Below are 14,226 nucleotides of genomic sequence, written 5' to 3'. Positions count from 1 at the left end.
TTGTTCTACGGCAAAGTCACCATGCTCCACTATGGATATAAAGGTGTATATGGCAGGGATCAATGAGTAGTAGGGAGGTCTTCCGATCAGACAGCAGTAGAAAATAGGAAGTGCCATATTGCTGATTCCATCAGTGTTCCTGGGTTGAAATACTGCAATCCTCTGAGAGAAGGTGTACCTTCAAAATTGACTAAGATCCCTCGCCAAAGTTGGCGGAACAAATATGAATAGAATACTTAGAGGCCAATGCCGACTGAAACACTAAAATTTTAGTTGAATTCATTCAACAATAGGACAATGGAATCAAAATCAAGAAAACTAAGATTAATTATTTCTATTTATTGTTCAAAATCTTTAAAAATTCAGGTGTTAATTTTACAGATGAATATTTTTCAAAACTCAGGTCTAACTTACTTCTATCTTCATAAGCTAATGTAGGATTGAGACAATAACATTTTAATCTTGCATACAAATCTTCTATGTTCGAATATAAACAATTATTAGGATATATTTCTGGATAAACCAAGTTATTTGGTACCAATGGAAAGCAACCACAATATGCTGCTTCTATCATAGCGACTCCAAAAAATTCATGATGTGAAGTAGATACTACCACATCACATTTCATCAAAGTTTGAAAATATGTTGATTTTGAATCAATATATCCACAGTGAACAATTTCATTCTCCAATTTTTCTCGTGACACATTCATAATTTCTGGTATTTCTCTATAACATTCCCCCAAAACTACTACCTCAAATTTTATATTTTCTGTTTTCAATTTAAGAAGTACATTAAAAAAGTCTTCTGGACATTTATCAAATTCCCACCTATGAGGCCATACAATCCTCAAAACATTGCTTTTTTCATTCAATCTACCCTCGAAAGGCTTTTCAGGAAAAGTAACAGGAAAATATAATACTTCACATTTTTTTCTAATAATGCCTTCCAAATTTGTAGAGCGATAATCAGGAATTAATTTAATAATTTTCTTAATATTAGATAAAAAACTGTTTTTATTAAAATTTGAGTTGAATATAACAATATCAGCGGCCAAACAAGAAATTATTTGATTATATGAGTACTGGATATCCCTGTTCTTAATTTCTTGAATAGGATAAATTAGCTGATTTTCATGAAAGTATATTACTTTTTTTAGACTGTTCAAATCTGGTCGCAGTCCCAACAATTCAGCTAAATTTAATATTGAGCTGCAGAAAAGAACTTTTTCTGTAGTCACTTTAGGGATTATTGTCATTAAGCTTAAAGCTCCACATCTTGAGCGCCAATGCCATTTTTTGCATGGCATAGTCACAAGAGTATACGTTGAAATACTCTTGATGATAGTATCAATCAATTCCTTATGGGATCCTCCGTAAAACGGTTCGATAAAGAGGATATCCGGTGTTTCACCTTTTACAGCGACATTTGTTTTATTGCTCATAATAAAATTTCTTAATAATAATAATTAAACTCAATAAAGGAAATATTTATATTTTGATGGAAAATATTGAGGTTAGATAGTGATCATAGACATAGAAATACGGACGTATAATCTGTGGTTTAACCTAAGTGCTATCGTGACAGCTTATCTAGTTAGAAAAAAAATAAACAAATAAATTTGGAAATATGTGGAAATCTGTAAAGACTATTAAATATATATATTGATATTTGTTATACCACATAAGATGACTTCGGAAATGCAAAGTAATTCGCTTACTTTTGAAAAAGCTCTACGAATTGTGTCCCCTTCTATAAATTCCTCAGATCTATATAAATTACTAACATTTATTAGAAAATCTGTAGAATGGCCAAAACATAGGAAGAACATAATCAAAATTCATAAGTCTGGATGTATAAAAACGTTTCTGGCTTGTTTGAATCATGATGGAAATAAGATTATTGCTGTTTCTTTAAGTATTTTAGGAAATTGTTGTTTGGAGTCCAACTGTTCAAATGAAGTGGTAAGATTTTCGTTTTGTTTAATACAATAACTGTTTTAATTGGAATGAGTTTTTTGTAGGCTTTCAAAGGTTTAAATGATCTTCATAATCTACTGCAGAGATGTTCGAAAGATGATAGTGTAAATGGGAGAATATTCAGAATCATAGGTAATATATGTCAACATAATATAAGTAGCTTTATTCTGAAAAGTAAGAGCCATGTATTCACCTACATACTAAAATTTATACAGAAATATGTTGATGATGATGACAATAAAGTTAGTGAAGCTACCATCATGATGGCTGTAAGAGCTGTAAGGTAAGAAGTTATTTCAGTTTTCTCCTTTCTATATGTGTAAAATAAGAGGAAATATTAAATCAATGCAAAAATCATTGTTTTTTCTTGAAGTAGGTGATAATTTATATATTTTTTCAGCAAATTCATGGACCGGCAAACATATATTACTCTAGTTGATAAGTATGAAATGTTGAAACCCATAGGTGCACTTTTTATCAAACGTTCTACAAGATGGACATCTGAAAAAAAAGAAGAGGCTGTTTTAAAAAACATTATAACATTTTTATATCAATTTTCCAAATACAAATATGGTGCTGGAATAACTCAGGTAAGTTAACAAAACACTTATTGGAATATTATTTTTATAATCTTTCAAAAATATTATCTTTTATTTCTAAATTTGACTCGCATGAAAGATCATATCTGTTCAAAATTTATCTACTAAAATGTTGATTATTGTCTCAAAACTATTTATAACAAAAACTCTTGTAATCAAAGGTAATTTAATTTTGTTTTGTCATTGAATTTCAGCTCAGAACTACATCTGAAGGAGATTGTCTTATGTATTTCCACCAGATTTTACCACTCGCTCCTCAAACAATAGTGAACACAGTAATGAATTTTATATCTGTCAGTACCCTGAAGTCGGATATACCAGTTAAGGACATAACTGCAGGTTTTGTAAAGTTACTGAAGAATGCATCAGTAAACAAAGACGGTAAATATTAATATGTTACTTTTAAAACTTTGAATATTGGAGATTATCATTTATTTTTCATTAATAGATGGGTATAATTCAATTTATTTCTTTAATAATTTCAATATAAATGAAATTTCCAGAAATCAAGAACGAACATAAAGATTACATAAAATGCCTGTGCTTCCTATTAGATGATCCAATCAATAGAGATCCTAATCGATGTGATGATACCATTCCTCAGCTGATAAGAACGCTAGATGATGTAGAAAATCCTAGCAATGATGTGGTAAGTTTGTAAATATCTACTACGCATACATAAAGAAAACAGATAATTCTAATCTTGCATGCTTTTTCCAGAGGAACAGTGGGCTATCGATTTTTGGTGGATCGATGAATTATTATTAGATTTAGATTTTTAAAATAAATTCTATTATATTCTATTGTAATTGGCTCATTGATGAAGAATAGGATGTCATGTACTTGCCATGAACTCCTCCATCTACGAAAATCCATTTTTTTTTTGCGTCTTTTTACATTTTAGCATTTCTTGAGTCCGTTCTGCAAATAATCAAAAAAATTCTACGCAAATTAGTTCATTCTCCAAAAGATATTCCAAGGTTCATATGGTTATCAGGTTAGAAATACGTGATTGTTTTTTCTATGCAAAAGCTACATAGCTAAATTTGATGTACTTCATGTACTCACAAAATGTCAGTGGAATCAGATAGATATTGAAATTTAACAATGAAGTTTTTTCTTTAAATGATACTATCATCACGAAGTTTTACCTAAAAATTCGTTTTACTATTTTATAACAGATTTTTAAATTTCAGTTTGATTGGATAGGCATTTTGTCTATTAAAGGAAAATTTTATTTTGTTTTGGTATAGCAGCTCCCAAACCATCTAACAGATTTTGCCAAAAAGTATATTCAAACCCTGAAAATTTCAAGATTAGCCCATTCGCTTTAAAAGTTGTTGTGCAGATGAACAAAATCGATTTTGATCTTGAATTCTTTACCGTGGACCCAACAATTCAAGACCATTCTGGGCACAAAATAAAAAAAATTAAAAACATTTTGGCAAAGTCATAGCCCACTGTATTCTTTATTAATACATGATTGAAATTTTATAATTCTTTTAACTGTTCATTGTTTATTTACAAATAAGATTCACAGAGTAAAAATAAGATTTTTTATTTGATTTTTTAATTGTACACATTTCAAAATGTAACCCATCGAAATTTCAGAGTGGTTAGACTACTCCATGTCTTTATCATTTTTACTCTTAAACCAACATTCGAAATATAATTCTCTTTGGTTTTCATGAAATAAGTGATTTTCTTTCTGTTTTGTGTGTGAAGTTGAATCATTTGTATTTATAATTACTTCTTTTTTAGATAGAAATACTGTGCTTGATATTAGAAACATTTGAGAGATGTAATTATCATCAAAATATTATGAAGCAACAACTGCAGAACAATATGATCGAGGTTCTGGTGAGAAAATTAGAAAATCTGCTGGGTAGCCGAAAATATTTGAAAATGAAACACGTATTAGTGAAAAAGAAGAAAAAAAAAGTGAAATCAACAATGTGCAATGAAAAGGTATTTATATGCATCAAGTATATTTTGATAAAGAAGTTTGGCATTGATTGAAGACATAGATTTCAATGATTTTTTAACTCTTCTAACTGCGAAAAAAATAAAAAATATTCCCTTTTTATGTGCTTGATAAAGATCTCAGAGTAATTTGTAAAATAGCTTATTGTCTAATTGACAACTCATTTATCTTGTTCAGTTTGTTATTCATTCAGAAGGAAGGAAGACTAATAAGAGAGAGAGAAACAAAATTTATTAATATCGACCGCAGGCTTCCAGCCAGTTATATACAGTTTTATATTACATATTCAATTAGAAATTATAAAAAAATAACTATTATTTTAGTGATTTTAAGTGTTCAAAAAGTGCCAAAGTTGGCAACTTGCCTTTGGTGTAGTTGCTCTATTTTGTTGGTATTATTTTGAATTGTGATGAATTTTTTTGCTGAGTTTTTGCATTCTTTCCAGTATTGGTTCTATTTCCTTTGTCTGATATAAAAGCTGAATGGATGGGCTGTAGAGTAGGTTGTTGGGATGTCTTAGTTTAGTAATTTTTTGTCACAAGTTCTTTCCGCTACTTCAATTGTATTCAGAGCAGTTTTTGTTGAAATTGAGAATACTGTGTGTCCATAGTCCAATATAGGTCTGCATATCATTTGGTATATCATGCTAGCTGTTTTACTTCTGAATCCCATGTTTTTGTAGGTAAGAAATCTAAAATGCCCAGCTCGTGTTACAGCTTTTTTCCTTTGGAGTTTTAAGTATGCTATGAAGTTAAACTTGTTGTCAATCTTTATACCCAGGTATTTGAATGAATCTTCTGGGGTAATTGCGTTACTTCCACGTTTTATATTGGGAGAGTTGGCATTGATTTTAGGATTGAAAATGATGACTGATGAGTTTTGATTTTGTTGGGTTGGGTTGTATTCTCCAACTCTCATCCATGCCACTGAGACATCTGCTAACTTCTGTAGTTCTTTCATACATTCTTTCAGTGTTTTATGGTGGGATGTTAAAGTTGTGTCATCAGCAAATTGGAGAATACATTCTAGCTTGTTGATGTTCTGGTTCCTGAAATCGGATTGTCTATACATGTCACTGCAGAACAAATTGTAGAGTAGAGGAGAGAGTGATGAGCCTTGTGCTGCTGTAATTTCACCTGTAATTTTCTGTCTAGGACTAATACTATTTTTCAAATTAGACACAACTTCTATAGAGTGTTTTTATCATTATTTAAAAATAATTCAATATCGAACCCAATAATTTTCAGCCTTTCTGGGATTCGTTGCCAAGTTCAAGTGATGAAGAAATGGACACTTCCATCAATCGTTTACCCCCCTTTCGGCCATCCAGTCCTGGTTCTGGAAGTGATTCGGAAATGTTTATCTCGCCATGGTCTTCACCTAGAGCTCCTACTCCACCAGGTAAATATTTTATTTATAAATAAATAATATAACATAAATAGGAACAACTCATCTGATATAAAATTACAAGTTTAAATTCAATATCACAGTTTGGAGATCAATAAGTTTCTTGAGATATTCAGTAGGTCTATTTCAGAAACCTTTAGCAAATTGTTAACAGTAACTAAGCAGTTATCAATGCGGGAATTCTTGTTAACAGTTTTGAACATTACATTTCTAGTTCTCAGTCTTATATCAGGTACAATTTTGATCAAAATATGGTTTGGTTCATTTCACTTCAAGTTTGATTACAGATTAGACTGTTACAGTTAACTAGTAATTACATTTGCATATTTGAACAAACTCGGATAAGGTTATTTTCAGTTGAAATCTCAAACTTATAGAGTATTGGACTGGCGGCACCAGTGCGAATTAATTCGAATTTTTGTTGAGCTAATCATGTTTGACTCATAGTGAACTTATAAAGTATGTACAGTGCATCCCATTTTGGGTGAGACAGCCAGGTTTCTCGCTTGTTATTTAAGATAGAGCCTTGCGGTTTTCACGTTCCTGTCCTACTTTTTCATGAAACTCAAGTTGGTCTAATCAGATTTTGCATAACTGTTTCCGTTCAAGAGACACAGGGTGATTTTGGAAATTGATACTTTTCGGACCCCTCCTTTATCTCCGAAGTTATTAGAAATAATGCTGAGGTAAAAACTACGTCTGAATCAGAATTCTGCGTAGAATCCAGTGGCGTACTCAATTTTTTTTTTCGGGGTATGGTTTTGAAGATTCGACACAAACCTATATTTTTTTAATGGAACACCATGTATATCATTACTTCGTTGAATTCGTTATTTTTTTCCCTTCAAAATGATGTATGATACTTTGTAGGTAGGATGTTCAGAAATGTTAAAAAAACACTAAAATATCAAATAATGATGATTTTTTGTTAATGGGCAATGGATTCCCCATATAAAAGAAGAATCAATAATAATAACAATAATTCATAGCGATGACAGCTAGATCAGATTTGTTTTTTTCCCTCCAATGCCTACGTGATAAAGCAATGTTCCCAAATGCATAGTAGCCAGAATAACAACAAGGATGTTTGTGTCATCAATGACCTACTAGTTTTAAAAATCGAAAGTAATAATCCTCTTATTGAAACATAGAAAATTCATGGCCCATTTACAAAAAATCATCATTATTTGATGTTTTAGTGTTTTTTTAACATTTCTGAACATCCTACCTACATAGTATCATACATCATTTTGAAGGGAAAAAAATAACGAATTCAACGAAGTGATGATATATGGGGTGTTCCATTAAAAAAAATATAGGTTTGTGTTGAATCTTCAAAACCATACCCCAAAAAAAATATTGAGTACGCCACTGGATTCTACGCAGAATTCTGATTCAGGCGTAGTTTTTACCTTAGCATTATTTCTAATAACTTGGGAGATAAGGGAGGGGTCCGAAAAGTATCAATTTCCAAAATCACCCTGTATCTCTTGAACGGAAACAGTTATGCAAAATCTGATTAGACCAACTTGAGTTTCATGAAAAAGTAGGACAGGAACGTGAAAACCGCAAGTCTCTATCTTAAATAACAAGCGAGAAACCTGGCTGTCTCACCCAAAATGGGATGCACTATACAGTCTCAATCTATGTTCAGCTGGTCAGGCATGATTCCAGGGCAGAGCTAATATCAATTCGAATATTAGCCTTGTACTTTTTCGATGGTGCATTACGAGCGTGTTCCTGTCATCATTCATTGTTTATTTCTAATAATATTTGTATTATGTCGAACAGCAATTCTAATTTAAATACTATTCCAATGACAGGGAATGATCACAGAACACTTTGCATAAGTATCATGCCAGTGCAGTTCCACAAAAGTTCGCATTTCCTGCATGCTCCAACTCCAAATTGCTAAAATCAGATCAGTGCTAAAATACTCCAGCACCAAACGCTAGTCTAATGCGCTATCCTATTTGGTTTTGACACATCCTACTTGTGAATTTCAAAATCCCAGGATCTTGTATGTAATTGTATAATCGGCAGACTATACATTTATCCTAACTCATACGAGCTTTGTGCTTCTAAGAGTACTAGGAGAGTCTACTTTTCTGGGTCAATTGTAATCCCATCCAGTTCTATGATTGGCAACCCATATCCTGCAAATTATTTCTGGTAATAAAAATATCACTAAAAATTGCTATGGTTCCATAATTCATCATAAAAATAACAGTACATATAATTTTCATAATTTTTTTACTCCAAATTTTCGAAATTACGAAGTGAGGCATACAACGTCATGATTTCATATACAAGTATTCAGGTTCTATAATGTAAAAATATAGTAGAATGCTAACAACTTTCAAAGAAATCTAATGAATAGATAATCTATTCATTTAAGAGTCGCTCCTAAAAGATCCGTTTGAAAATCATTAAAATATGCATGTTCCTTTTCACCAAAGACTCTTCAATAATTGTTGCATTCTTGATGGACACTGGGTACAACCTGCTTGCAAATTCTAATCATATAACTCTAACGTACTATTTTATCCCAAGATTTACGGATCATTTTAGGTGTGATAGCTGAACTGGCGAAGAAAAAAAAACTGGTTATAAATTTGAATAGTGTAGCTAAGTAAATGGAAGTGCCATATCATAAGACAATGTCATTTGATAGAATTTTCTTTTATTCACCTCATACTAAAAGAAGAAAATGGTACTTCTTCATTTAAAAAAATTATGAATTTCATCTAGAAACCCTCTGAATGCCTCATAAAGAAGAAAAATATCAAAAGTCTGTATTGCTTGATTTAAATAATAAATTACAATTACATATTGAAAATCATCAATATACAATATTTTGCTTGCACCCTACTTTCGCCTTGGGCTGTACTTGTGGATGTGGATAACTTCACACCGGTAATGACAGATGACGCTCAAAATCCGCGCGAGTGCCAATTTAGCTACAAAGATTAATTTTTATAACCCTCTTTAAGTTATAAATGTCCGGTATTTTCTTAACTTTTTCTCTGATCAATTTTGTGTTTTTGCAGCTGAATCCACCACATTCTATCTACAGGAGAGCGATTCCGAGGACTACTCCCCAGTCTGCAGCGAAAACGAATCAGAGGATGAACCCATGCCTAATGTTATCCACAGTGAAATTGAAGATTTCACTGAAACTGAAAAAAATTCCGATTCTGACAATATTCAGGAGAGCGTTGAGAAAATCTCTGAAGAAGACTTGAAGTACCGTCTAATCCATCATTCTCTTTCGCTCTTGAAGGCTTATTCATTCATTCAACCTTTACCTTCTCAGTTATGTTCAGATGCCTTATTGATGATTCTGGTTAAATGTGCCTGTTATTTCGAGTCGACAAGTAGAGCGACCCACATAGCTAAATCTGTCATAGTGAAAATTTTGTCGTAAGTAAAAAATCATATTGCAAAATGATCTTTTTTTAATTTCAGATATAATTTTTTTTACCAGAGTTCATGACCATCTTATACCACTGATGCAAACTGGAGTCATCTCTGCGGTGTTTTCTTTACGTAAAACAGATCACGGTTCTGATTGTGAAACATGTTTTCACTTTGAGAGTATAGGCGATCAAGTATTAGAAAAGTTTACTGAACTAATTGAATCTGGATGTGGAAGAGGAGATATCGCGAATAGACTCATTTGTGGGAATGAAGTACTAAAAAGGCAGTTGGTTATGGCAATTCCATATATTGTGAAGTAAGTTTTTTTTTTTCATCCAAAATTGTCTTTGCACCATTCTGTATTTCTGTGCTTGTACAGCTTTAGGAAATGTCCACGTGGGTAACAATTATGGCTTATTGCTTGAAGGTTAGACATATCACATCCAAACAATATTTAGAGGCAAGTAAGTGAAGATCGCAGCAGGGAGGTATTTAACCATATGGTATTTTGGTAACACTGCACTGTAATGACTCAAATAAATTTTTGGCTGATACTTAAGTCAGGCTCCAGACAAGATCTGAAAAATCCATAAGGGTAGTTTATAAGTTTTATATGAATAAGGGGTTTTCCAATAAAAGGTTTGTTTTTTATATTAAAAAAAAAAACAGTATGTTCAGGGAAAACAATGAATGTTTAATTCATTATAAAGAGGAAGGTATGCCATTAACGATGGAAAACGATATAAACTAGATGGCCGCCACGGCTACGGTTGCTGCAACCGTAGCATTTGGTGCAGCACCATATGCTTTTCATAACCGATTCGCACATTTGGACCTGTATGTCCTAGATAACTTCACAAATTCCATCTTTAATGTCTAGAATCGATTGTGGAACATTGACATAGACCTTTTCTTTCCAGTGGCCCCAAAGGCAAAAATCTAAAAGTGTTAAATCACAAGTATCTCGGTAGCCAATTTCGATCATCCCTTCGAGAAATAACAACGACCAAAAATCTTTTCTTGCAAAATTGCGATTGTTGCGTAGCTAGTGTGGGACGTAACGTCGTCTTTCTGACAATAAACGTCGTCCACGTCAATCTCTTCCAATTCCGACCATTAAAAATAATCAATCTTAGCTAATTCTCAAGATTGACGAGGAATCGACAAAGGTTTTCGTCGACACTACCGGTTACAGCAATATTCTCAGTTGTTTTTGACCGACGCAAACGGTTTCGATCCTACACATCCCAACATCTTCTACCAGCTTCACTTGCCGGTCGAGAAGGACCCAAAAGTACTTCAGTTTTGCAAAGTGCGACTGCAAAGTTTTCATCATTTTTGTCGTGAATTTTAAGAATATTAACGCGTTGTTGTAGCATTTATTTTTCCATTTTTAGTAATGGTGTAGTTTTTACTTTTCAAATATCAGGATGCTGGATGACAGTTCAAAAAGTGATAGCTGCCCAGATAGCGGGCTCTTCAAAATGGCACCACTTATTGGAAAACCCTTCAAAAAAAAAAAGTGTCAGTACTGCAATCTCTGAATGGTTTGTAATACATGAGCCGACATACCTTTGAGCCAATATTCTGAATATGATCGGTTCATATAAAGTCGTGTGCGACAGTAACCCCCAGATCATGCCCTTCAACTGAAAATTAAAATAATTAAATTTTGTTTTAGCGTCATATAATTATTAATTTTTTTTCTAGGTGCAGAACTATCTTATACACCTTTATGGTTTCTTGCAAGGGTTTAAAAATCTTGATCAATTGTTTGAAAGATGAAGAAACACTTCGGAGAAAATGTCTTAAAGTTATTTGTGTTCTGGCCAGTAAACATTCAAATATGCTTGGTCGTTGTACGTTTAGTCCAACGAAAGAGAAAATATTCATAGGGAACTACGAAATTTCAGAAAACTGCAAGAATGTTGTGACCTTTGTCCTGGATGATGATTCCCGTTTATGTGCAGATCGAGATGTCCTTTGTGAAAAATCGCCTTATTTCAACGCTTTACTGAGTGGATCGTTCAAAGAATCAAATGAGGAGCATGTGAAATTACAAGATACCAACTATAGTTCACTGAAATGTTTGATATATCTATTGAACTGTGACCTTGACATGTCGAAACCCAAAGATATACAGTTGGAAACAGATACCATCCTTGATATGATTATCCTCTGTCACCGATATCTATTAGAGGAACTGTGCCTTTACCTGACCTTATGTGTTAAGCAGTTTTGTTTATCACCTGAAAACCTTGTAACTATTTACAAATGGTCTTTAGAGTCGAATACCAATATTCTGAGGACAGAATCGTTAACTTATGCATTGAACGGGGCAGCCAGAGTATGTGATGTGATAAATATGTTCATGAAACTTTTCGATTTAGGATTTATGGAAATACTCGTTGAAGATATAGAAACATTGATATTGAGCAATATCACATGGGACTATTTTAATAGATAGTAACAGAATTTAAATATTTATCTATACTCGGTGAGTTTTAAGTATCTAAGGCCTCAATTATCTCAGAAACAAATCGCACGATTTTTATAGATTTTGTTGTGCAAGGACCTTATGATATGGATGATATTTGGTAATGTTGTCAAATGTTTCCTTTTTCAGGAATTATAATGATCAAATGGATCACCCTGTATATTTTTTGCCTTTTGAAATCCTGAATATTTTTCATGCAATGTTCCCTATACCTGAATGACATACTTTCAGTCTTATAGATTATATTATCTTTGGCAAAGTTAAAATGATGCCGATGGCCATGACTGCTACAATATGTTATCTAAAATCCCTAATTTTTCTACTACTCAAATGTGGACATACCTCCCTCTAACATGAAGCGAACATTTAGAGATAATTCAAATTAAACAAATTTATTCAGAAATTGCCATTTAAATTTATTATTTTAACTTTGACAAAGATAATGTTAATGTAGCTATACCACCATAAAATCGTCCATTTCACAAGAACTTTGCACACCAAAGTCTATAAAAATCCCGCAATCGGTTTTCAAGATGAATGAGGTATTCCATTCTCAAAACTCACTCTGTATAATAATCATAATACCAAATTATTTTTGGGTATGTATGTATGTATATAAACAATAAACTTGAAAATTTTGTAACTTTTTGTATAAAAGATATCATATTTATTGAAATCCTTATATTATAAATAAAATTATGTGAATAAATTAATTTGCAAAACAAAGCTTTGAAGAATAATTTAAACCTATTATAACAGAGAGAGAACCGGATTGGGTTAACCAACAATGACGTCAGTTTGAAGTATAGCCGTGTGTCTTTTGCAGCGATTTTCGACATTTACAATTATTAAATATGCTAGTTTTTTCTGAACAGATTCATTTTCTGTTTAGAAAGGTTGTTGAAAACCATCGAGATAGAATAGAGAGGAGACGCTATAAGCAGTTATCGTGGTAGAAAAAATGTGACCAGTAGGCGGGGCTAATTCTATTACTAGAATGGGAGAAAGATCAGGGTCGGATTAAGTAAACTTCCAATCAGATGTAGGCTCTTGTAAGAAGTAGCCTTGTGAAATTAAAAAAAATATATCTTTACATTGCAAAAATTTTAAAATTTGACTTTATGTATAGATTTTGTATTACACAAGGGATTAATGAAAAAAAAAATTTATAAGTATTTTATTGGCCTTTAAACAAAACAATTTTGTTATTAAAATGCCAAACACTAATATGTAGTTCCATTTTTTTAAATTTTTGGTTGAATGCGCCATGCTTACATTCAAATATTTATGAATAATACTTTTCACTATTAAATATCTGTGATTGTCAAAAACAGATTAGTTTAAATTATGTATCACCAAGTCTGATAATACATTTGTATTTATAAAATCATTCAATATCCTATTGCACAAGGTATCAAGGGAGATGTTGAAACCAATAGAGGAAACATATTTTTTTTATGTTTTCTCTGTTTTCATGCAGATACTGATGACATCTTGAGAAGGATATTGCAGCCCTTTTTTAGTTTTCAAATCAATGAAGGAACCCCTGTTCTTCACTTTGTAAATAGTCTAAAAATTGTACACAAACAATTTTTTGTTTCAAATAATATACCACATATCCTGCCTTATAAATTATAATATATTTAGAGTATGGTGAAGATGGATATGCAGATATGCAAAAATTGTGAATACGGATCTGTTCACTACTATGAAATGTTATTCGTCAAAAGTTGACTGAGATCTACATCCAAAATGTCGGACTGGTTTAAGTCACGTGATGTCGTCTCCCCTCTATTCTATCTCGATGTTGAAAACTTCAACTAACATTGAATTCTAACCTCAAACAGATTGCTATGGTAAAAACCATCGAGATATATATTATTCTGTGATTCAATCTACTTGGTAAGAATAATTTCACATAAAACCATTATTCATGATATCTTAATGAATCTAAAAGCGATATATTTTTGAAACAAATAACATTGATGATCATTATAAACTATTATTTCATTAAGAAAAAATACAACTTTTTTTGTATTTGTATTTTGCCACCCTGTATATGTTTTTAATTTGACTTGATTATTTCATTCTTCCAAGTGACGTCACTGGCGATGTATCGTAACATTGTAATTTGATGATTAATTCTTGTATTAGATCTGATCTGTTGTCCTCTACGATTTCATGTCAACCTATTTTAATATTTCGAGAAATATTTACACATTTTTTGTGCTCCATAAGCATTGATGAATAATTTGTCAAATGCAAATTTGTCAGTCAATCAGGCAATTGCCCAATTCAGCTGCTTGCTGACAATGAGGTGGAGGTGTTTGAAAACAGAAT

General features: G+C 32.1%; 2 protein-coding genes across 3 annotated transcripts; one reads left to right on the top strand and one right to left on the bottom strand.

Moving 5' to 3' along the window:
* Positions 1 to 323: 323 nt before the first annotated feature.
* On the bottom strand, positions 324 to 1,532 carry LOC123672825 (glycosyltransferase-like domain-containing protein 1). Its single transcript, XM_045607133.1, has one exon. The coding sequence runs from the start codon at positions 1,442 to 1,444 to the stop codon at positions 335 to 337; it is 1,110 nt and encodes a 369-aa protein (XP_045463089.1). The 5' UTR covers positions 1,445 to 1,532; the 3' UTR covers positions 324 to 334.
* A 35-nt stretch (positions 1,533 to 1,567) lies between these two features.
* On the top strand, positions 1,568 to 12,244 carry LOC123672824. Of its 2 annotated transcripts, none has more exons than XM_045607131.1 (10): positions 1,568 to 1,964; positions 2,024 to 2,262; positions 2,380 to 2,569; positions 2,773 to 2,959; positions 3,082 to 3,227; positions 4,340 to 4,546; positions 5,810 to 5,963; positions 9,020 to 9,392; positions 9,457 to 9,705; positions 11,100 to 12,244. In XM_045607131.1, the coding sequence occupies exons 1-10, from the start codon at positions 1,689 to 1,691 to the stop codon at positions 11,854 to 11,856; spliced, it is 2,778 nt and encodes a 925-aa protein (XP_045463087.1). In that variant the 5' UTR covers positions 1,568 to 1,688; the 3' UTR covers positions 11,857 to 12,244. The 2 variants fall into 2 exon arrangements, with proteins under 2 accessions (XP_045463087.1, XP_045463088.1); XM_045607132.1 differs by lacking the exon at positions 1,568 to 1,964 and having other exon boundaries at positions 2,023 to 2,111; positions 2,195 to 2,262.
* Positions 12,245 to 14,226: the final 1,982 nt, after the last annotated feature.

This window comes from Harmonia axyridis, chromosome 2, assembly GCF_914767665.1.
Source record: "Harmonia axyridis chromosome 2, icHarAxyr1.1, whole genome shotgun sequence".
Taxonomy (NCBI): domain Eukaryota; kingdom Metazoa; phylum Arthropoda; class Insecta; order Coleoptera; family Coccinellidae; genus Harmonia; species Harmonia axyridis.
This window is presented reverse-complemented; position numbering and strand designations above follow the sequence as displayed.

Coding starts and splice junctions, on each gene's coding strand:
- LOC123672824 (XM_045607131.1), top strand. CDS start 1,689: ATGACTTCGGAAATGCAAAGTAATTCGCTTACTTTTGAAAAAGCTCTA. Junction 2,960..3,081: donor TGCATCAGTAAACAAAGACG/GTAAATATTAAT, acceptor TGAAATTTCCAG/AAATCAAGAACGAACATAAA. Junction 4,547..5,809: donor CAACAATGTGCAATGAAAAG/GTATTTATATGC, acceptor AATAATTTTCAG/CCTTTCTGGGATTCGTTGCC.
- LOC123672825 (XM_045607133.1), bottom strand. CDS start 1,444: ATGAGCAATAAAACAAATGTCGCTGTAAAAGGTGAAACACCGGATATC.